The following is a 25,903-nucleotide window of genomic DNA, read 5'->3' on the forward strand; positions in this document are numbered from 1 at the left end:
AGTTGTCACAAAGACATCTTGTTGTGGTGCTGAAAAAGCTAACAGTGCCACTTGTGGAGCCAGAGTGGACTGTTGCAACTTAGGCACTGGAGGAATGTTTAGATTTCAGGTGCACTCTACTTGACTCCTTCCTGACCATGTCCCAGACTTAGGCTATGTCTACTCTATGGACCTTCTAGCAGCACAGTTGTACCGCTACAGCTATGCCATTGTAAGGTCTCCCTGTAGCCACCATTCACCGGCAGGAGAGAGCTCTCCTGCCAACATAATTAAATCACCCCAACAAGCAGCATTAGCTATGTCCACGTAGCACTGTCCGCACCAGCTCTTTTGTCAGTGCATTTTTTTTCACAACTCTGACAGAGGCAGTGTAGACAAAGCCTTAGAGAGTGGAGACCTTCCCCTGGCTGGTGCCTCTCCAGAAGCTTTATATTTCTTCCTTGATAAGGGTGACGAAGAACGGTGCTGAGATTCTGCTAAAGCTGGAGGAGCGCTTCTCACTGACACTGCAGCACTCAATACCATGTCAGACGGGTTAACTGACAGTAGCCTAAGCACCACCTCCATCAGCAGTTCAGCCTAGCTTCCCTATCCTTCTTTGTCCTAGACTTGAACTCTCCACAAATCTGGCACCAGCCCGTCATATGTACTTCCCCCAAGCACTTCAAATAGCTTCAATAGCTATTGTGTGGGTCACTGTGTAGCAGAGGCCCGGAACAAGCTTGAAACCTGGTGACCAGGGCATACCTGGGTACTAAAAAAAAAGGGGTGGGGAGGGGGCCCCGCGGGACAACAAATCTGAAAAGCTTACATTTAAAAAAAAAATTACTATCCTAATGCAATGAACACTGTGGGAGGAGCTAAAAAATAAATGAAAGGGTTAGGGGTGGCTCTGCCCTTTATACTTGCACATAGTAGTGAGCAGTAGCAGGGGAAGCTCGAGCTACCGAACAGGTAGCGCTGAGGGAATAAGTTTCCAACTGCAGTGCTCTAGGCATACTGACACCAAGAGTGGAATGCACATGTGCAATGACTTGAACAACAAACCCAAACTCCTAAATGACAAAACGTTTACAACTTCATGTTAAAAAGTCCCCCTTTCATACAACTATATCCCTATAGATTATGGGACTTTGGTAACATTCTTCTATTATATGGGTAGAAATATGGACTAACACTGTACTGATAAATCTGTATTTGACATAAAAACAGATTTAAAGAAGCACTTTCCTCCAAATTATTTAGGGAATGATGTATAGCTTTCAAGAAATTACATATTTACAACCACCCATTCCCTACATCAAACCTGCTAAAAAAATTAGAAAGCTCTCTCTCCAGGTCACTAAACTGGTTGATAATTGAGGCAAAAAATTAAGAAAAATATTGACTAAATGCTAGATTTAAAAATCAATTTCTAAACTCCACATATACTAGCTGACAAATCAAATCAAGTCCAGCCATTCTAAGGAAGCTGAAATGTTCACTATATTTTTGCAAATGGAGAAAGTGTGTCAACACATATATCACATCACTGTCTTGTTATACCAGTTGCTATTAAGACCCTTCTTATAGGAGAACCACTGCCCCTCCAAGAGCCTCAGTTTCCTAATCTATAAAATGGGGATAATTATAGTGACCTCGTCTGTAAAGCAGTTTGAGACCTGCTGATGAAAACTGCTACGTAAGAGTTAGATATTATAAGATAAGGAGTGATTTCTGTTAGGGCTAGACTGTGAACTTGTCTTGAACCATCTACTCTAGTTTTAGATTCAGTTTGAAAGGATTAAATTAAATGTTGTTTAGAAGCAGTAGAGGAATATAAGGAACTCTCTCTACTCCTAGAATGAAACTGTTCAGTAAAAGACCTAGGCCAAATGCTCAGCTGGGGTTAACCAGGTTAGCACCATTCAATACAATGGACCAATGCTGATTTACATCAGCTGAGAAACTGGTCCCTTGTGCTCAATTATTAAATTTAATTTATTTCTTTTTTTGCACTCTGGTAGCAGTGGAGAGAAATTATCCCAGTATGTATCCAGAAAAGCAGATTTGATTTGCTGGGGATAATGAAGCAGTAGGCTTTGTTGATGGTTTTCGTGAAATCTGAAGGATCATTTCATGAAAACACTGAATGAGGCACTGTTCTGCAAATTGCCAGTTTACCTAATCTCCTCACATATATAGTAAGATGAGGTCCTGAAATATAAACTCTTGTGTCAGAGGCCCAGTATGAGACCTGAAGCCTGAACCAACGTACTTCCAGGCATTGCTAAGAAAAAGCTGGGCTGGGAGCCAGGGGCAGGCCTCACTCTCAGAAGCTGACAAAAAGAGGGCTGCTAGAAGCAGGTGCATACACACGTAAGTGCTAATAAGAGAAACCTGATGCTATCTTGGCACCAGAACACTTCACAGAGATAATGGGGAACAGGCAAGTGCATCTTAAAGACAGGAACAAAAGGACAGCATGATGGATAGATCTGTTTGAAACAACATGATCAAAGGAGGAGACAGCATCCTAATGAGCCAAGGGGCTCTACTTCAATACATTGGTAGGGATGAGTAATCTGTCCTGTAACTGTATAGAAGTAGGTCCCAGAGTGCACATCTTTGTCTGGCCTAGGGGGCAATGGAAAGTCTCGCCACTGACTGAGCCGGTCCATTGCCAGGGGGCACAAATTCATAGTATGTCTTGTAGAATCTACAGGAAACTATTACTGTGCTTCGTTTGACAATAAACTGGGCTTGAGTTCCTTTGTACCTTACTAGAGTCTGTGGTCTTTGGGGGTTCTCTTGGGATTTGCTGTGTCAGCTATCTGTACAGAGCCGGGGCAGCACACAGAGGGAACATGCACGCAGCTGACTTATCATCGAACAAGAGCAGAGCATCACACCGGCACCTACTGACAACATATATTGAAAGATTTACAAATTAAGGGGACAAATGGATGGTTCACTGTCTCCAAAAACATGCAAGAGACAATATATTCTCCCAAGTTTAACGTTAACACAGCAGTTAATGATTGATTTTACTATGTTTTTTTACCAGCTCTTATTAAAAAGAAAAGTTTTTCATCTGAGAATTACAAGTTTGTGCAGGCTATGTCAATACTACTCTAGGTCAGTGTTTGCCATTTGTAAATGTTGACAGCTTGTCGTGGGGGGAGGGGAGTAGAGAGGCCCTGCTTGAGGAGGGAGAGGGAAAGGTGCCAGCCCAACGCAACTCAGTAAATTGTTCTGGAGGGGAGGTTGTGTCCTGTGCTCAAGGTGCATGGAAGAGTTCAGCTCTCTGCAAACTCTAGGGCTACAGTGCCACTTAAATTTGTAAGAGAGGCATTGTGACCTATGTGGAAGTAGGGAAATTGATTTCAGGCAAAACAGAGGAATTACTCCATATTTTCTTGTATTTGTTTCATAGGTAGGCCAGGTTTCAGTGGCTTCTACCTTATCACTTAGATAATTTGCATTAATACAGATGCTTTCTGGCTTGCTTCTGGATCCAAAGCTATTCACAGCTTAAAGATTCTTACCTTAAAAGGGACATAATTAACTCTCCAGTCATTTCGATGGTGCGGCCTAATGCATTTCCCTATGCATTACCTTGTTGGCCAACCAAGCAGTTCCCCAGTACTGCTATAAACTAACCTTGTTGGGGCCTTTCCCCAATACCACTCTGCATCTGATCTTGCTGCACAGTCAATAAGTTCAGATGGCGTGAGCCCAACAGAGACAGAAGGCCCCACAGACAGTCCTCCGACGACACCCCAACAGAGATTTCAAAAGGTCTCATACCTCTCGTGGCACCATGGGGTTCGAAGGGAAACGATCCGTAGCAGTTGCCTTTTTCTCAGTAGGCGTTGCCATCCCGGACGAGCCCCCAAATTGTCGGAGAAAAACTCAGTTCTCGCTTTTTGTTTGGGTGCAGCAAAATCAAATACTTTATTATTTCTCCAGCAATTGCAATAGAGGGAGGGAGTGCCCTAGGACACAGGGTCGCCCCAGTCTCAGACAGGTCTCTCAACAGGTAAACAATTACAGCAAGCATTTATACTTTTGTTACAGACAATAACAAGCAATAATACAGACAATAATAAGCAACAGCTGCATTTTGTTTATACATAGGCCATCCTGCTATCTTATTTTTCTCACTAGAAGACGCCAGTCTACATATTTGGTTATCAGTGCAAGGTCGTGACAACTTCTCACACAGTTCTTTCCCCACTCGCCTCACACCATCCTTGCTTCTACAAGTCTCGCGTCATTAGGGTTACAGCTGGCCTAACTCTTGTTAACTGCTAGACTTACTCTTGCTAACAGACTGACATGCATTAAGATCCCCTACAAATCCTTGTCAATTCTTTCCCTACTTCCACACCTAATATACGGGGTTGCCGCGCCACTTGCTCAAAATTTGGCTTGGCCAGTCTCCCATCATCATGACAGAGGGGCAGCTGCGCCAAACCTGAGTAGCATTGAGATCCCAGAGGTCGTGCCATCTGGAGCAGAGAGCCCAGGCCAAGACAGTCCCATGAGACAGGAGCTGCCATGCAACCCTTTGAAACATTCAGGAAACGCAATTTTAGGTTGCAACCCACAGATTGAGAAACTCTATACTAGGTCCCCACTTTGAAAATCTCATCCTTTGTATATGGGAAAATTATATGCTCCTAATTTAGAAGAAACAACTACTTGATTTTCTTTACAAGCTCATAAAGGTTGGAATATGCAAAGGACCAATTTAAAATTCTGTTTCTGAACCCTGAGTGGAGTGATTTAAATCAACATGATTAATCTATAGTTGATCACTGATTTAAATGGCTCATTTAAAAAACAAACATACAGAAAAATAAACATTTATTTAAACATTTATTTAAAGCAGGCTGAGTCTTTGTAAAATTCATTTGAAAATCTGTATTACAACAACATGGTCAAAATTACAAAAGGTGGGTTTTTAAGTGCCACCACTAACAGGGTCTTATTTGATTTTTACAAAACCCCAATAGGCAAAAAAACCCAAAACTTTGAAAATTAAGGCCCTGATCCTGCAAACACCTAAGAAGGTATACAACTTCCCTCATGAATATACTGCCAGTAATGAAACTACTCATGTGCTTAACGTTAACCAGCTGCATTCGTGTTTGTAGCATCAGGGCTCAAACTGCATTTCTATTAAAAATTCCCAGGGCATAAAAATTTCTGTCACTTCCAAATAATACTACTTCGTTGTTAACAATGAAAAGTTACATATATTTCAATATATTAACTAAGTTTTCAGAAGGACCTAGTTTCCTTACCTACATATATATAAACTTATATGGGCCCCATTATCATAGTATCCATGCACCTTAATCTTTTTTAATGTATTTAACACTCAGAGGCAAGGAATATTATTGACAGATTTTGAGGCACAAAGACGCAAAATTACTTGCCCAAGGTCAAAAGTCTGTGACAGAGCAAGAATTTTTCCAAGTCCAAGGCATTTTTTCTAAATGATGTAGGAACACAAGTCCCTTGACATCAAACTACAGAACTTAATGAAGGAATACAGCCTGGCCAATGCACTTCAGCTTTCTTGACTTGCGGAGATTCAATAGACGGGAAGGTAGCATTGGTCAGAAGGGCTATTTGCTTATCAGTTTAGGGTTTGAGTTTGTGTTGTTCTCACAGAATGTTCATGAGTCTCTGGACTTGTCTTTTTCCAGCTTAAATGAGCATTATAAGTGTGAAGTTTCTTAGCAAAAAAAATCTCTACATAAATCTGAAATTCTACTAACTAGGAAATTAAAGAAGAATCATAAAACATTTACTTTAGCAATTAAAGACTATAAAATGGGAAGTAAAGAACTAACATGTAAATAAAATATATTTTAAATTGTTTAAAAAATATATTTGATAAAAATCATTATCTAAAAACATTCTGCTCGAAAACACTCAAAGGATCTGTTTTGATTCAAGACTTCAGGCATTCTTGGGGGGTGGCGGGCGGGGGGGAGAAGACAGTGGTACTGTAATTGGAAACGGTCTATGGAAATAAGACCCATTTAAAGCTGCTATGCTGCCTGCCTGGAATGCAACATCTTGTAATTTAACCAATCAAGGTAGGTTCCAAGCCTACAGCCACTAAATATTGTATTCTGTAATTGATAATACAAGGGAACTTCCTGAAAAAAGATACAGTAGGACCTCAAGAGTTATGAACACCTTGGGAAAGGAGGTTGTTTGTAACACTAAAATGTTCGTAACTCTGAACAAAAAGTTATGGTTCTTTCAAAAGTTTACAACCAAACATTGACTTAATACAGCTTTGAAATTTTACTATGCAGAAGAAAAATGCTGGGTTTTTTTTTTTTTTTAGTACTTTACATTTAAACACAGTACTGTACTAGTTTTCGGGTTTTTGTTTGTTTGTCTCTGCTGCTGCCTGATTGCGTACTTCCAAGTGAGGTGTCTGGTTGACTGGTCAGTTCATAACTCTGGTGTTTTGTTTAACCTCTTAAACCTGCTTCCCATATTTACACCAGGATCAGTAAGTATGTCAAAGAAGAACATCTGTATATGATCAAGTGCTGCTGCACCGCCAGCAGAGGGAACAAGCACTCAAATTTTTATGATACTCATAAAATAGTTGCTTTGAAATTTATTTCTGTAGCAAGAGTCTCCCTCAACAGATTATAACTGTTTAAAGATCGACTAAATGTCAAGTCCAAATGACTTGTTAGTATCCTTTTAAGTTAGCTACACAGTGTGCAAAACCCCCTAAAATACATTTTACACTAGTGTTTTTAATATGTAAGTTAATAGATGCACATGAAAACATTTAACACACTTCAAACGCATATGCTTTATAAACTAGCAGATATCTCCTCCTTCCCCTCACCAAAACAGCTTCAAATGAGCTTAGGGCAAGCAATTTCACACCTCTGGAGATGTTCATCTCACCCTACTTGTATAACGTAGAATAAAAATTTCATTATTTATTGTGCTCATAGCCATCCTGCGATAAAAATTTTAACAAGGAGATATGTCTTGGAATAAAAATGTGCTTTAATACTTTAATTTAAATAACAGAATAATTTTAGGTTTGGCCAATCTGTCTAAGGAATTAAGAGAGTTTGAAAAGATAACAGAAGATCCTCCCACCAACTTGTTAAATGTAATGTGCGGATTGTAAGGGTCCTTTATATATGAACTAATAAGAGAAAAGAAGTAATTTAAATTTATGATCTCCAGGACCACAATGCAATAGAATTATACAATGGGATTTTTCTTGTGTGAACCTTTAATCAGAATGAAGTTTGCAATCACATATAGTAAACCACATGAAATTTCAACTACAGTGTATACAGGAAAACAGTGGATCTCTGTTTTCAGATGCCTTTTATAATTACAAACATACAATTGAAAAGCAAAGCATGTAAAATCAGAAACATTACCAATTTGCTTTGCTACATATTCCTTAGTTGTATAAATAATTAATGTGGAAAAGTATTTAATTTTTATTAATAATACGTATTAACTATATTATGCAGAAAAAGGAAAGGTACTTGACTATTTTGCTTTTTTACAAGACTACCATACTTTGGCAAACGGCCACAGTAGAATGTAAATTATTTTTTCTCCTATTTTTATAAAATAAAGATGCATCTTCCAATTTTTTTTTTTGGCATTATGAGAACAGGTTTTATTTAAACAGCTTTTAACAGTTTACTCTGTGTCCAAAAATATATTGTCTAAAAACCTTCCTAAAACCAAAAATTTAAATATAATTTTAAAATTATTCTAAAAGAAAAAAAGTTTTGTTTTGTTTTTTTAATAAAAATCCATATTAGGTGATCTTAACTGACATGCAGATCTTTTACAGATTAACTACTGCAGCCAAAGAATGTTAAATAAAAGCTAGCACAAACTCTGAAAAGTTAAAATGAAAATTACATTTATTCGTTAATAAATATATCACTGCATACAAAACTTAGAGCATAACTTCCAGCCATACCCACTAGGGAGCACACTGCAGCCATGTAACAGATCTCTTGTAGGCGCCGAGTGTGACAAGAAACAGCCAAAGCAATAAGGAAGTAGCATTCAACAGACCGGTTCATACAGGTTTGGTCACATTCGTGCAAGCCAATCAGCAGTCTTCTTTCACATATCTAGCTACCTTCCCTGACTAAAAGGGGTAAAGAGGCCACGTTTCAAAGAATAATTCTAGAAAAAGGCTACACTTATCAAAGACTTGCTTGAGCAAAGTATCTAGAACCACTGGTATTTTCAATTTACATTATTAAATATCCTAAAGTGTCCCAAGTATTAATGCTTTGCTTAAGCCTCTTCAAACAGCGTTTGAGTACTTCCACAATTCTTAATAATCACATGACCAATTCATAACAAAGAAAGTACTGCCACAGGTGCCCAACCAAGCAAAAGTAACTTTTATAAATCAGGCATTTCTTATCTCAAGGAAAGGCATTTGTACAGTGGTGCACAAAATGATTCATGTATCTAGATGGAAAATGTGCAAGGGGTTTTAAAAAATTTGCATAGATGGCAATCATAATTATGAAACATCAACACGCACAAATATTTTGTAAATCTATTTAAATTCACTTACAACAATTCCCTTAGCCTTTTCTTTCATATTAAGCTTGAAAATCATATATAGTTCTGTGCCAAATAGGCAAACACCACCAGGAACATCTCTCCAATACCTGCAGATTTTTCTCCCTACTGAAAGGCAAAGGATCAACATTCAAATGGCCAGTGGCTATATGGTAAAACCAAATATGTGCCAATGTATTTTTTAACAATACATGAAGGACCCCTCCATCAGCCAATTAGAGAGTTTTCCCTTTCCCTCCCTCAAGTCTTTTGCAGGAGAGATCACTGCTGTGAAACAACAAAGGCAGGTATTAGCATAGCTGCTATGGATTAGCCTATAATCATCTGCTCATATGAGCAGCTCAAGAGCTGCTCAAAAAGTTAGCCAATCAGCAGCCAGCTTTCTGAATCCTGCCTGGTAACAGGAGACAGACAAAGAGAAGGTTATGGAAAGCAGTGAAACAAATTGGGATCCAAACAACAGTGCACAAAGGTTCTTTTCATAATACAGACAATCTAGAACAGTGTTCACATAAAATCCCCAGAATGTGTATTAGCTGAAACCACCATAACCACAAAAACACTTGCCAAAGAGCAAGAACTATGTGGAGGAAATAAAGATGGTTCTCTACGATCATGTATCAATGTCCTTCACAGTTATCCAAATATGCAAATCTAGTTAGCATTTGGCATAGTCAGTCAAAGAAATAAGAAGAGCAATTGATCAGGGCACTTTGTTCTAGGTGCAGAGTCCAAAACTCCAAAGTACAGAATGAAAGAACTGCATGGAACCTGCATTTTTAAAAAATGGTTCCGAAAACTCAGTTTTCAAACTGGAATGAACTGCAGTAACAAGTTAAAATAACCTGGCAATAATTTTGAAATTCACAGAAAACAATTATATCCTTATATACAAAGGAAAAAACTACACTGTTTCCATGTAAATCAATCTGAAAAAGAGGACAGATGCTAAGATGTTCTGCACCAGTGATATGTCTGGATATCGCTAACATATATTTTCTTAAGTCTACCTTATCTGATTGCAGTTCAAATAGCAAAGTGCGCAATATACAAAACATCACCTATTTGTAGTATTTCACAATTATATCTACTTTTGAAATGTAACAAACAGGATTGTCATATAATAGATTGGCAGCCACAAATACAATTTCTTTCTGGTACATGTTACAGAAGTTTTTGAGTTAGCTTTTGAGTTCTCCCCTTTAAAGCTAAAATTAAAGGAGTGTTAGCTGAACAATATCAATTAAACTTGTATGTCAATTTTAGGGTGAGAATTTCTTACAGCATTTATATCACAGTTTGCTCAATTTTCTAATAAGCATATTAACAGATTAAATATGGGATAGTTCTAAACCTACTACACTATTTTTAATAGACTTTTTACTATATATAATATTGACCTTTCAATGAAATGGTTAAGTAGTAAACAAGTTCATAAATAAACAGCCTTTCCCCCTTCTAGTACAGAGAAGCCTTGTAATTTTTCAAACATACCCAAGAGGGAGCCTGGTGCAGCAATGCTCTTAGTTTACATAATCTCCCCATAGGAAAAATAAATCAGCAGTTGCTTCATTGTTATTGTACTGGGAAAGAATTCAAATACTTTATCTGATTGGCTCAAATCAGCAGTTGCCTGACAACCAATCAGATATCAGCTCCTCAAATCCTGCCCAGCAACAAGGGAAGCACATGAGGGTACTACCAAGAATCCAGACAGGGTATGAAAACAAATAAGGCTGAACTATTGTACATAGAAATGACATTTTAATCAATATAAACAGATTCCCAAATAAGTGCTAAACCATTTAATCAGAAGCCCTTTTTCTGGTCTGAATGAAACAACTGAAGCTTCACAACAGAACTAGGTGATGACTGTAGCAAACACGACATTTACAGTCTCAGTAAAGATATCGCATTTTATACCTACAGGTCCTTGTACGCTAAATTGGAGCAGGACATATTCTAAGACCACAAACTTTCACTAATGTAGACATTAGTTTTAAAAAATGGGTTAAAAAAAGCATCCGAGTTTAATACTGCAGTGGTTAACCCTTTCCCCCTTAGAATACTTCATAATGCACATATTCTTCCCACTATTCCAAAAGACAATTCAAGCACTGCTCCTCTCATGAGAGCAAAACCAAAGTGAGACAAAGAATCATTTTTTAATACGCGAGAGTCTCTCTTAAGCCACAATTCAGCAAAGTACTTAGCACGTTTATGTCCATTCCTATGCAGGCTATGTCTACATTACCCCTTATGTTGGCAAAACTTGTCACTCAGGGGTGTGAAAAAAACCACCCCGAGCAACATAAGTTTCGCCAGCATATGCACTTGTGTGCACAGCATCTCTCACCAACATAGTTAATGCTGCTAGTTTAGCTGGTTTTATTATGTCGATGGGAAAGCTCTCTCCTGTCAGCAAAGAGCGGCTACACAAGCGATCTTACAGTGGCACAGCTGTAACAACACAGTTGTGCCACAGGAAGCTTGCTAGTGTAGATATGGCCTCAGTGAGGCACTTAAACATGCACTTAAAAGTATCTGCTTAAGTGGTTTGCTGAAACTGGGCCTTAGCGAACATAACTTGAGTTCAAAGTATTTTTACCTTTTCTATACCATTTCTATTTGAGGAACAGTTCCTCCACCCCCACCGAGGTAACAGCTCAGATTTTTCCTAATTTTGTGTGTCTTGCGTCTCTCCTGGATGCGCTAAATGGCTTAATGAACCTGTAATTATGACATTAGTTTTAGAACTCTCTTCCTACATTACAGGGCAGCTGCTCTGTGTAGATGCATTTACTCAAATTAAATCTTTCGGCTTTACCCAACCAATTCCACAGAGTTGAACATAATTTAGTTCCCTACTACCTGTCTTGACAGATGCTGTGAGAAGTGGAAACAACAACATTCATTCCCAAAATGTATGTTTGTTTTTAAAGGTGGAGGGGGACAGAGCATCTCTCCCAATAACTTGGTATTTTCATTAAAAATGCACATTCCAGTAAGCACCACAAAAACAATTCAGGTTGCTAAAAGCGATCAGCTTGTTAACTTGTTAAATCAGATTCTCTCTCTCTCACACACACACACAAACTCCTCTGTAATAAAATATAGAGAAGAGCCTCAACTTGTTCTCAGAATTACATTTCAATGCTTATTTGGATTATGAAAACTAGCAGTATTTTCTTGAAGGGAATTTAGCCATATTAACAAGACTCGCTAGTCTATTTTTTTCTTTCTTCCTAGGACTACTATGGAGTTTAACCTTTACAGAGAATTCAAAACCTCAACTTTCCATGAACTGAAACACCTCAAAGCCTTATGTATACATATTGCTACTGCCACACATTTGTAAAACAGCAGAAGTGAATGTTTTAACATGGTGACATTTACAGCCATCCAAATGAGCAAGCAAATATGTTTGTTTATAAATACAATTTGAGTTAACACTTTTTAAAGATGAGTTAGTACATTTTAAACACATCTGTGGTGCTGCGTGTGTCTTATTTCTATTTTTGACATAACACAGGATTCATTACTACCACTCCCCATTTGGCAACATAATTAAACAATACCAAGCAGAGTTAATTATGCCAAGGAAGTTGATACACAACGTCACAACCCTTGTAGAATTAAAGTCTATATCTACTTCTGAAATTCCCAAATGAAATGAAATTATGCAACATGCAACAAAAAAAAATACAGATTGCACACTTGAACTAATCATTCATATACAAAGGGTAAAAAATAAAAGATTACAGCTACTACACAAAGAAAAACTTGACAATTATTTTTAAAAAAATCAATTCCACTTTTGTTTTGAAGTTTTTCTACACATTACAAGAATATCGCCTAAACCGCACCTATATTATAGAGGAAACTTACAGCGAATACTTACACAAAACACATGAGGACTAAAGCTACAAGAGAGAACATTAACAGACATATGTTTCGCTATTCCAAGTTAGGCTGCTTCACCGTAAATATAAAATGTTCTGTTAGAGCCAACTCAGTATGCACTTTATCTAATGAAGAAAGTAAGGCATTTACACTTACATTTAGAATAGCTTTCTTCTAAATTAGTCCACTTACTACATGCATTTAAGTGCAGTGATGCAATTCTGACCTCTTAGCCTTTGCAACTGTGGCATCAGACAGCTCATCTCAGAAGAATCTGATGTCATTAACAGCAGCCCTTTGAGGTCACTTGTCAGATATAATGAAAGAAGAAAGTGAAGAGGAAATGGCAAAAAACTGTAAAATAAACAGGAGTAGCATTAAGAAATTGTGTTAAAACTTACTATGTGTCAAACAAAACATTAATATTTTTAACTCTTTTCTTTTGGTAACCAAAAATGGCTATTTGAAAATCTAAAAGAGCATTTGTTCAATTTCTCAAAAATGTGTATTTTAACATGCTCTTAATATACTAGGTTTGTTTTTCTCTAGGGAAGATTTGCTTTCCACAGAGAGATGATGTACACCTGTTGGGGACTGTTTTGTTTATTTGCTTGCTTAGTACACCCAGTCACCTATGCACTACCACAGATATAGGTCACTACTAAAAACACCAGATCCTTCAAATCTAATTCAAGGAAGCAAGACTTCTTGTTCCTTCAAAACTTGTTGATGTTTTATTTCCTGTAATTAAAACTTGGTTAGAATACTGATTACCTTTTTCTTTTTCTTTTTTTTTTCTGGGTCCATTTGTTTACTTTTACATTAAATAATGATAAAAATCATTTGTAAATGTAAAAAACATACCCAAAAGAGAGCCCCCTGCAACCATGTTGCCACCTTATCAGCTCTCCCAGCAACAGAAACTATACTTGACTAGTCTGATGTCACAGGACTAAGCGGGGATTTGCATAGCCCCTCCAGTTGGCTGCTGAAGATTAGTTTGCATACACCTATCAGTAGTTGGAGGCTGAGCAACCAGAAGGAGAAATACAAAAATCTGCCTGGCAACAAGCTGAAAATAGAATCAGTACACTGGGTGAGACCTCGAATGGGTGTGAAAATAGGAGAAGACTACAAGCCAAACCATGATGCCTCAAATTGCAAAATTATACATATAAGTATGTACAATATGTATATCCTTCCAAAAAAAAATTTTACACCTGAAACTATACATCTATGTAGCAGAGACAGACAAGCAACTTCTCTGCAAATTCAAGAAATGAAAGGCTCACACAGTCTTCAAATATTGCACTGAAGGCAAAGGTGTTAAATATTGTATAATATATTTTTCTAATGTTTATGCTTTTTTATGAAAGGAAAAATTAGTTTTAAAAAGCCAAGCTAGGCTAGTCATTTTCATTAAGCATTTTATTAAAGAACCCCTATTACACTCAAGCAAACAAAAAAAAATTAGTGGCATTTTCGTACAGTTATAATCTGTCATATACATCCTTATACCTTCTCTCTCATTATTTCCCATTATTAACGGGTGTGATCAGGCAAATGGGTGTGAACAGAAACTGTTATGTTAGACCTGTTATCTCTGTCAGTTTAATTTGGTGATGTTACAATCAAACATTTGGCAATACTATCCACTAAAATGGAAGTGATTGCGACAATCATTCATATTGGACTGTGGCATCCTTGAAACTGAGATTTTATTCCTGCCTTGTAAATTATCTTTCTGCTGAGGAGACCACTAGCCTGCAACGATACACAATGAGGAGCAATAGCAGAGATTCCAGACTACAGGACTCTTCTCATAAGCAATTTAGCATGGTGAGCAGCCTGAACATAAAAAAGAAATCTTCCATTTACACACGAAGTCTCTTGGTAATAAAATAGAATCCAGCATGGAGTGGATTGGGGTGGGGAGTAAGTATACGGCAATTTTTTAAGTTTTCACAAATATATCTCTGAAATTACTCTAAGTAGGGCAAAGATCAGTATCCACAATGGTTTACTGGAGACCTCTCCTCATCCCCAAGATAACCAGCTTCAGCAGTCCAATTTTCACCAACTTCGCTGCCAAATTATTGCATATATGTACATACACATGCGCACATTCCCACAAACATTGTCCTCTAGGTTATACAAATTAAATTAGGATTTTTATTTTATTTATTTATTTTACTTTTTGTAACCAGAGATGGCTTCTGTCATGTAGAACACAGACAGAGCAATTAATAGTTTGGGGTCCTTCAACAGAGCAGAATCATGAATACACGACATAAATGTATTCAGTTCCACCAAAAAGGAAGACAAAAGAAATGTGAACATTAGGAAACTTTTAAAGAATAAATTTTGGAAGAAAGAAGTGTCACTTTGCCATGAAACAGGTTTCTATAAGTAGTAGTTTTATCAACCATATCTAAAGTCATAAACATTTACTAGGCTATTTTCTATTAAAAAAACCTCTATTTTGTTATTTTTATTGGTTGGTATGGCACTTTACCCATAAAGCAGCTGTCTGACTAATATTTACAGACTAAATATTTTCATTAAGTATCAACTACTGTCAGGACAGCTTGAAAGCTATAGCTAACCAATGTTGTTTTCTTTTTACTACTAATGGCAAAGGATAAGAGAAACACTTTCAATGAAAGGTCTTCAATTTACTAGTATGAACAATGGCCCTGGCTAATGACAGATACTGCATGTTTCTATAATGCTGAACAATCACTTTCTAATAAACATCGATGACAGTACAAAATCAAGAATCTCAAGCACAGATTGGGTAAGATGTATTTGAACTAATAACATGATAGATTAAATTATCTTAGGTCAATAGTCAGCCAGTTATTATTTTATCTTTGCTGACAGGAAAATATCTGTCATTTAACTCAACTCAAAAATATAAAACTATGCACTCAAAGAAAAAGATTCAAGATATTTTTTAAAGAGCATTTCCAAACTGCATTTCATTATGTTTCAACTTCAAACATAAAAGTTATAGCCCAGCCACTTCTTCAGCTTAATTCTGCCAGGAAGCAAATTCTACAGTCACAACCAGTAAAAAAGACTATCAAGGCTTAACAAATGAATCATTACTCAAGCTGACTGAGGAGGAACTCACAATGGGAAACAGGAAATGCGTAAATATATCACACCAAGAAATATGGCTCTTTTATGTTGCTTCTGCAATGAAAAGGAGCTGTAAACTTAATCAGCTTTCTGCCAGTTTTGACAACATAGTGCTCTCTACACCCCGCTGTACTCTGGGGATTCCTGTTTGCCAGAGTGTTTCCTTGAGATCAAAAACAGGGTTCAGATTGAGCTAGTACTCGGCAATACTGTGTACCAGCATCTTTTATGCTGTCTTCTTGTTCTCTAACCTTTCATTTTAAAAAAGTTTTAGCTCATAGGTTACCAAGATCCCTTCAAACCACCTGTAACTGATCCAGTAACATGCCTACAATTGCAAACCTGAAACAATAACTAAGAGGTGTGACCAGCCTTGTCTATTTCAATGGATGCTAACTAAAAATGACCAATGATAATACTTCATTGTTACCAATTTCATTGCTTGCCAGAGCATGAAAGAAAGGAGAGAGGAACATATTATGAAGATTTGTATAATCCACTGTGATAGTTCTTTTTGGCACCTTAAATGAGTGGTTTTGGGAGACTACCACCAATCCCCCTCTCCTCCAAACCAAGGAGGAGTCAACCCAAAGAAGCCTGGTAGAACCCAACAGAGCATCTGCCACTCATCCCCACCAGGGTGCTGCCAAGCTCAAGTAGTCCACAGGCCATACAGGCCTCAGCAAGGGAAAGCCAGACTTGAGGTTCCCAGCAGAATCCATGGCGTACAAGTATTATTTTTAGCCCATTTTTATAAATGCTAATGTTTTGTATGCTTTTTTGACCGCTGCTGTGCATTGAGCAAACACTTCCAGGAGCATTTCAGTTCTGAGTAGAAAACTTCCATGCTTGTTATTTGTACATGAAGATTTTTTCTTTTTTAAAAGTTTAATCACAATAATTATTCAGTTTTTGAGTACGAGAATGACAAAATTATAAGCACCCCATTATAAAGAAAACAGTGGCCTTTCTTTGCACAACCCTACTGTCAAAACTTCATGGGATAGCTGAAATGCTGCAGAGGAGTAGCTCTCATTGAAGAGCAGTACTCTGTCTTGTCCACAATAAAACTGGTTTTAATTTGACAGTTATCCACATATGAAATCAAATATCAAGCATTTTCCTATTGTTTACGTTTTTCATGCAATGAAATTACTACTAGTAATATGGATAAGCCCCCACATGACATCCAATACTTATATTTTTCTGCATTTTCTGGACAATTTAAATTATGATTTTTATTCATTTAAAATAAATGTTTGACATCACAGTAGGAAAAACTGAAAAAATAGGTACTATCAAAGTCTACAAGGTCAGTGGTTTCTACTCATCTGTTAGTGACTGAGAGATTCGAGTTCTGCTTCCAGGGCCATGAGTAAACTGAAGACCCACTGTAATGGATGTAGGGACCTCCATTAGCAGAATTGTGGTGTAGGTGCCACATGGGATCTACACAGGTCCATCTGAATGAACAGATGAAGTTTTCTGAAGGCCAACAGGTTCACATAAAAATAAGGCAGAGGCATAATTTGATCTCTTCGACTGGAAACTCTTAAAAACTCAAAAACATCTCATTGATCAAACATTAGAAGAAGGAGGGACAAGAGGAAATAGCTCAGTGGTTTGAGCATTGGCCTGTTAAACCCAGGGTTGTGAGTTCAATCCTTGAGGGGCCACTTAGGGATCTAGGGCAAAAATCCTGCTAGTGAAGACAACGGGAGATAATCTCCAATTATCATCATTATTATTATTATAACTGCATAGAACAGTGCTTGTTCCAGCTGTGAAATGGTAACACACAGTTCTTGTCGCTTGAAAGCACTGAGATGAATTGCTGTAAAGAAGTAGATTGCTGAATATCAAATTTAATAGCCTGATTTTGACTGTGGACTATATCAATCAGATTCTTCAGCGGCAGGTGGAAGACCGCAATATGGACAATACTTTCATATGCGACGGCAGGGGGGTAAGCAGCTAAATGCTGCCCAAGAAATCAACTTACAGCAAAAAAATTCTCATTTCCTTTGTATCTTTTTGTTCAAATTCACATAGTTGCATATGTTACTCACACTTAAAACTACTGATTCCTATTAAAATTAGGTATTTACTACCACAAAAGGTAAATAGTTAATTTATACCACATTCCCTTTTAGAAAGATCTTAGTGAAGGATTCTTGCAATGCTGCACCTACATTTTTATCCTCTATAAAGAAGGAAAAATTTTTGATGGTTTATATGGATACACATTTATTATGCTTTTGTTAAAATTCATGTATTTAAATTCATGCTAATATATTTGTGTTTTAATTAAAATTAGCTCATTTAAATTTGGGGTTAAGTTTTTACTCCATAACACCCACAAACTCTTCCACTAAAAGTCAGAGACATCCTGATTTTAATTCAAACATTATAACCTTTCTGAAACAAGATTCTCAAAATTTATCTGGACTGCTAATAATAAAACCAGTTTGAGTTCTATTTTAAAATATACAAGGAAAAGTGTTGAGGGAGAAGAATGATTTACTGTAGCCCATAGCTGTGCTGGATAGTTCCACCTGACATCCAACTACCCCACAAAACATGGAGTTTCTGTCAAAATATTCGTCACAGAAAGTCAGTATTGCATCAATGAAAAGGGCAGAGACTGCTGAAAAAAATCAGTGTCTAGTTTGCCAGCGTTCCCTAAGGGAACATAGCTATTGAAGCTTGAAATACCTTAGCCAAGGGCTAATTAAGTCTTGCACAGACATGATTCTCAGAATTCATGTGTCTGTTTGCTCTTGTTCAAATATAGTCAGTCATAATGAGGACTAACAGTATGTAGTAACTCCTTTAGAAGTTATACTATCTAGAAACTCAAAACATCTTTACAATTTTAATACAACCTTACAACTACAGTATATTTTAAAAACTGTTTTTTCAATTCTTATTGCTACATAAACAGATGATTTTATTGACCCTATTCTGTCCTGAGAAGAAACAAGAGAAGCAGTTATAATTAAATGAAAGAAATCACGTGTATTAGCCAAAGGGAATTGGGTTGCAAAAAAACAAATAGCTAGTATGGTATATACTCAAGAAGAGCTCAGCATTTCCCTTCAACTCTGGCCCTTTTGGAAAGGGTTAAATGCAGTCATGGAGCAATAATTTTCTGTCTTATTTATTTGCACATCTAAGATACATGTCCATGCTAAAAAATTCCTATATACCATGTCAACATTTAATTCCTTGGTTCAGAGATTAAATCTACTTCTGAAAATAAGTGTAGTATATGAGTTAAAGCCCTAAGATGTGAAAACATAGGTGACAATGAAGAATCAAATTCAAGCCTGGCATATGGAGGAGGCCAGACTAACCTTGTTTGAAGTCCACTAAAAAGAAATGGCAATAACGACAATATAAACACAAAATTTCCTGAAAAAAATCCCCCACAAAAACTAGTAACTACTTTCACATTTGATCACACTGGGGACATCTCTCTCCAACAGCAAGACGGGAGGTCAGAGGTCCTTGGGGTGCAGTATTCCAAACCTCTGTATTACTGCAGCAGCATAAATTAGATTACCTTCACTTTTTCCTGATGACTAAAGCCACAACTTTAGCCATAAAGCAATAAATTACACAGACTCTGAACAGCTCTACTAAAATTTTCTCAGATAGCTTTACATTAAAACATGTGAAGACCAAAGGCTCAGCATCATCCCTTTTGATCTCACCAATTGCATCTATTCTTTGATATCACTGAGACGTGGAACCTGGTACACAAGGCACCAAATTCTATATCAAATATAACTAGGCATTCCCACAGGAAATTAGAAGGTGGCATTGATGGGAGCTGTGAAGGCAAAGAAACATTCTGGTTTATACAAAATGCCAGTGAAATTTTTCTACCCAGGTCAATCTTAGATTCAAATATTTTTTTCCTGATCATATGTATCCCAAGAGACAGCTTTCTTTGGGTACGTCTTCACTATCCGCCGTATCGGCGGGTAGCAATCGATTGCTCGGGGATCGATATATCGCGTCTCATCTAGACGTGGTATATCGATCCCTGAACGCGCTTATATCGATTCCATAACTCCACCAACTCGAATGGAGTTGCGGAATCAACAGGGGGAGCCGGGTACATCGATCCCATGCCGTGAGGACGATGAGTAATTCGATCTTAGATACCTCAACTTCAGCTACGTTATTCACGTAGCTGAAGTTGCGTATCTAAGATCGATTTTCCCCCGTAGTGTAGACCAGCCCCTAGAGTGTAAAGAGTAAAAGTGTCCAGAAGTTAAACTTGGAAGATTAAAAAAATTCATGATGGGTGGTGGGGAAGGGGAGCATCTCTTTGGAATTCTATGCACTTTCTCTGTGCAATTGTGTCCTTCCTGCAGTTACATTTACTTTATCTACCTTAGCTACTTATCTGCCCCCCCAACCTTCCTTGTTACTGTAGTTATCTGAACAACTCACAATCTTGAATGCATTTAACTCTGCTACACCCTGGGAAGTAGGGAAGTACTATTATCCCTACTTTAGAGATGGAGAACTGGGGCCCAGGAGGTATTGGACATAGCAGGGAACTGAACCTGGGTCTCTCAAGGACCATCTTTCCTCTTATTTAATTAATGCCTCATTTTAACAGCAAATGCGTGCAAGGTTAGACTTCCTCCAATATGATTCACACAGTTCTAGAATGTTCTACAGTGGATCTCTGGTATACGTTGGAGTTGCATTCTTGAAAAAGGCAAAGGATAACGAAATGACAGATACTGGGGACAGATACCCTCCATCCCCGCTCCGCCTCTTCCTGCCCCCTTCTCCACCCGTCCTACTTCTTCCCACCCAGTTCCGCCCCCTTCTCCGAGCGCACCCCATCCCTACTCCTCCCCCTCGCCCCCAGCCTCCTGCATGCTGCAAAAACAGCTGATCACCGTGGGAAGGAGGCTATTGGCAACGGATATGTGGACTGACATAAATTGTAACACGTTCCCCTACTGATGAGCAACGCATATGCAAAACAACAGATAAGAGGGAGACGTATACCAGGGACCCCCTGTATAACTAATCTGTATTACATTAGATGACTTTCAAGTAAAGGAAGCTAGCCACAATCTACAGCAAGAAACAAATTAAAGAATGAAATGCATGTCTATTTGCTATTGCCTATAATTGAAGGTTAAGAGCCTACTGTCAATTGCCAACTATTTTGGTTCATTTTTCAAATAATGAAACAAAACAAAAGCATTTTAGTTACTTAATAATATACAGAAAGTATAGTTAATTTGAAAAGTTGCCTTTTTCAACAGTCACCACATGAAGCTTTTGGATTTGTTCATACTTGCAAGGTCACAGTTGCATATGATATAAGCAAAGGGTTAGCAGAAAAAAAAAAAGAAAAAAAAAAAAAAGAAAAGGTCTGTCCAGAGCGCTTGATCTTGTAGAATTAGAATGATCTTTTACATACACTGTCTTAACTCACAGAGATGGTGTCCAAACACTCAGTCTACCAGAATTATCTTGATTTTGGAAGATGGTACTAAAATCCCTTCCTGTTTTAAAGAAACCAAGGTTTTGTTCCAATCTTACAAAAACAGCTTGGTGAGCGGATACTTTCTCCCTGTCCACCCAAAGTTGTAAGGCACAAATGTGTTAGCCTCCCAATGCCCAATGGTTCCCACAGTGTTGCCCATTATACATCTAAAAAGACACAGACACCCCCAAAAATTTATGTTTTCAACATCTCATGATTTTATGTCAATCTCATGATTTTCAAAGCTTTGAGCTGGCCATACCACATGAAAAGAACAAGAGAGCACATGGGCTCAGTTCAAAAACATCTAGGCCAGAAAGCAGGAGCAGTGGGTGACTGTAAGAGCTAGTACAGCAGCCGCACTACCACCAGGGGTGAGTAGGGGCGGGAAGAGAGGGAGGACAGAAAGCTAGAAGGTAAAAAACACAAATTGGACTGTTTCTCACCCTTGCACATCCACATATTCCTGAACTGCCATTTATTGTGACAAGTGTCCAACTTTGCATTCTAAAAATTGACATTGTATTCACAGAAAATTAAATAAGACTGAATTATACTGCATTTATTAATCAAGATCACAACAAAAGGCTAAATACAGAAACCTCTCTCTGCAGTGAAGAATCCACACTGTTCTAACTCCATGAAACAGGAGAATTCATCTTTGAGACCCAGCTGGACTTATTCTCCCCCTAGCAACTCAAGACCCAGAACTGTGCAGGGGACAGCCCCCCTTCAGGCACACCAGGGCCCATGCAGCCCAACCCCTACTCCCTGCCACGAGTGCAGGGAAGAAAAACTGCTGGGAGGGGACAGCCAGAAACTCAGCCAGCAGAGACAAGCAACTAGAGAAGGAACCTTCAGAGACTGATGTCATCAATACCTGACTTTTCCACGAAACAGGGACCCCTTGATGCCAACTGGCAGAGGGAACAGGGTTTTTATAGGAATCCATTGGGCTTACATATGAGGTTTCTACAGAGAGCTAGTAGCCCACTTGTCACCCTAATCATTGCAAAATATATTTAAAGATAACATTTAAGAAGTTAATGCAACTATATTGAAAATTATATTCTTAAGGTCTTGGTAAGATAGGTGACCAGCGGATGACATGACTCCGACAAGTTCCTTTCAGGTAGGAGGTAACAGACACTTAACTCCCTGTCTGGTCATATGTGTATTGTTCGCTTCACAATGGTCACTGAACCTGATGCTAATCAAGAAACTGTGAAATCAACAAGAGAGGAAAGCCATAGGAAAAAACAAACAGAAGGGGGTATCCTGTTTATGAAAAAGAACAAAGGATTGTTCTGATATAGCTAGGAATTCCAAGAGACACCCTGGATACTTCACCGTGGAGACAAGCTGATAGCATTTGTTTGTCATATGGAGAGAGAGTAACAGCCTGCCTGGCTGTAAAGCACTGGTGTGCAATACTATTAGACATGAGAATATCTTGTTAATTTAGTCTAGACTCTAGACTATTATTATATTGTTATTTTATATATATAACCATTTGTTTCATAATTCTGCTACTATTAAACCTCTACGCCAATATAATGCTGTCCTCGGGAGCCAAAAAAATCTTACCGCGTTATATCGAACTTGCTTTGATCCTCCGGAGGGCGCAGGCCCCCTCCCCTGCCACAGGAGCGCTGCTTTACCGCGTTATATCCAAATTCGTGTTATATGAGGTCGCATTATATTGGGGGTAGAGGTGTACTTTGAATCTCTATGCTTTGTTAAATAACCCTAGACTTGATTTCACTATAAACATATCTAAGTGCTATGTGAAGCAGGGTGGTGATCAGAGGTGGAACTGGTAAACTGGGGTATGCTGTTTCTTTGGAATTAGTGGATTTGTGAACAGCGTGTGTCCAGTGTTCCAGGAGCTGGACACTCTAGGGAGATGCTCAGAGCAGTTGCAGTTTGCCTTTCACTAACCTGGAGAGACAGCGGGGCCTGTGTAGAACTAAAGGGGAGCAGTTGTGTTGCATGTGGGAGGTGGAGTTGGGTAGCTGAGCCTGGCAGACACAAAAAGGTTTCTTCATGCTAATAGCAGGTGCTCTGTGAGGTGCCTCAATTCTGGGTACCCCCAGGAAGCATCACATCCTCTCCACTCTCCAGTTTTTACTCTGGAAATTTTTTCCCGTATGTCTTTTGACTGTTTGCTCCAACTCTCTAACCTCAGTCTCTTCACTTCAGTCTAACTTCAACCACCCTCCATGCTACCCTTTCCTCTATCTTCTTAATTCCCACCCTTTAATGCCCCCTTCCTCTTCCTACTCTACTTCCTTCTCAACAAAACCCAACTTAATTTTTTTTAAAAGAAATGAACAAAAAATTATGAGACTAACATGACATTTGCACACTCTTCTTGAATGTTATATTCCCTCCCGCAGAGGTTTGTTTTTACTATCTAAGATTGTCCCTGCAGTGAAGAGTTTACATTCTCCTTGTTTGAAAAAAAATGCCTAGCATAATGGGACCCTGATCTCAGTTGGGGTCCCTAGATGCTACCTTAATAAATAAATAATAATGGCTTAATGCTCTTCTACATGAAAACACGTTGTTGAAGAAAAAGTTGTTTTGATTACCTCTATTTCTCATTTTTTTCTCTGCTGTAAAATTGTCAAGCTGGACATCTGTTATAAGAAAAACAATGCAACATTCTGGAGAAAGATGTTAAGAATATATAGTCAGTATATTCAACAACAAAACTTAACACTTCTACATTTCCCAAGCAGTGAAACCTGTTGCAGGATACAAAGCAACTGTCAAAGGACATGCAAAAGTCACAATACACCCAATGTTCAAACATATGGATACACTGATTAATTTATTGTGCAGCACATATTGGCTGACTATGAACAGTCACTCTTCACCCTGAAGGTGATCGTATTTCAGTGGTGCTGTATGCATATCAAGTAATACAGAACTGATGTGTTTTGTGCCCGTTACATTTTCTACAAGTGAAGCTGCTAATATTCAGACTTGTTTAATTTCCATAGTGGAACAGTATCTTCCAGGGGATAGGGACAGCACTGCCTGTTCCCAAGGAAAGACAGTAAGACTGTGGTTGTGGAAAGATTGAGCCAGGAAATAAAAAACTGACAGTTAAGCAAAGTCCCATGGCACTGGCAGCACAAGTATGAGCAGTGGCTCGATAACAGGAGATGAAGTGAGTACAGTTGCTGCTGCCCATTGCCACTGCAGGACAGCACAAAATGAATATTAAAGTAGCTACAGGGAAGAAGAGGTCTGGAAATATTTGCTGTAAATTTTCACTTTTTTTTAAGTTAATTAAAACAAACTATTAGGAAATATTTTCAGTTCCACAATAGTTTACAAAGCACTTTGGGACCCCTCAGGAGGATACAGGAGCATAACATGATATTAGCTCTGAGAGATGTTTAAAAATAGCCATTAAAAGAGGGACTTCTCGAATCTAAAAGTACAAAAAAGAGTGAAAAAGCCACATCCATCTATCAGAGAGGGAACGATGATATAAGGTGAGTGAGACAGCAGTTTTCAAGATAACTGGAACAAACAGACAAACTTCTTTAAAAACAAAAAACAACAAAAAAAATGCTGCTCAATGAATACACACACACACACACACACACACACACACACACACACAGAGCGCAAATTTGCAGTTCCAAAAGCTGGGTCAACACACGCAAGCCACAATAATGTGGTCTTCCATGAGGATTTTAGATCCAAATTTGCCTTTTCCATACAAACCCGAAGTTTCAATATTTTATTTTAAATTATACATATGAAATGCAAAACCACAAAGTGAGGCTACAGACAATATGACATCAATGATACCACATCATTTAAAGTTAACTGATCTAACAAAGCTTTACAGCACCTTTCATCTCCAAAGCAATCCACAATCACTAGCAAATTGATCCTCAAAAATTCTTAAGTTAATTATAACATTTTAGAGATGCGGTGCATGCATGCAAGCACAGAGTTAAGGTCCGCACAGTCAAAAGCTTGACGATTCATTAAGAAGCCAATAGGGCCAGATTTTCAGGAGTACTAAGCTTCAACCGGCGCCCTGGGTGTGCCTCACTTCTGAAAAATCAAGTCCTTAGATACCTCAAAATTAGGTGACCAATAACTAAAGCATCCAAAATGAGAGCTTGCTTTGAAAGTTAACCTGTAGATTACTAGGCCAAAGCCATAGGGGGACTATGTCAGAGCCAGGATTAGAATTCAAGCATTTGACTCCCAGTCCTCTGTTCAAACCAAGAAATCATACCTTTCCTTTTGTGTTAATGTCTCACATTTGGACAATGGCAAGTTGAAATGTACCATATGCACAGATACAGTATTTAACAAAAGAGAGGCACCCATACTACTCTAATTTAGTTTGTGAAGCTACTAAGTCACTTTCTCCTACTAATTAAAGACATTTTGAAAGCCTATGTTATAAACGGCAGATTTTAGATGCACAGTAGACAGGGTTTTGTGTGTCAAGGACAGACTAGTAGTAATGAAAAACAAAAGCATATTTTGGCATCCAAATGCTTTTTTCCTCAGAACTACATTTCCATAATGAATAGTTTAGATGATAATGATTTTAAATAAATGAGTTTTCTTTATTAGTTTCCTCTAATTTTACGTTACTAGGATTAATACGTTTCTCCCACCATCGGATATTTGGCTTTCAGAAGTCTCATAAAAAAGCTTGAGCAGCCTCTAGAAATT

General features: G+C 38.0%; 1 protein-coding gene across 12 annotated transcripts in view; it reads right to left on the reverse strand.

The window, feature by feature from the left end:
* Positions 1-25,903, reverse strand: part of ATF7IP (activating transcription factor 7 interacting protein) — a 172,152-nt gene that overhangs the window by 98,893 nt on the left and 47,356 nt on the right. For 4 of the 12 annotated variants that reach the window (XM_030548115.1, XM_030548108.1, XM_030548066.1 and 1 more), the window contains exon 2: positions 12,743-12,870. The exons of 4 other annotated variants lie outside the window; for them this stretch is intronic. In XM_030548115.1, coding sequence (XP_030403975.1) covers positions 12,743-12,870 — 128 coding nt within the window. Of the gene's footprint in view, positions 1-12,672; positions 12,871-13,380; positions 13,463-23,778; positions 23,827-25,903 lie in introns of those variants that run through there. 4 more of the 12 variants (XM_030548047.1, XM_030548095.1, XM_030548086.1 and 1 more) reach the window with 4 other exon arrangements.

The sequence above is a fragment of the Gopherus evgoodei genome, chromosome 1 (assembly GCF_007399415.2).
Source record: "Gopherus evgoodei ecotype Sinaloan lineage chromosome 1, rGopEvg1_v1.p, whole genome shotgun sequence".
In the NCBI taxonomy this organism is placed as follows: Eukaryota; Metazoa; Chordata; order Testudines; family Testudinidae; genus Gopherus; species Gopherus evgoodei.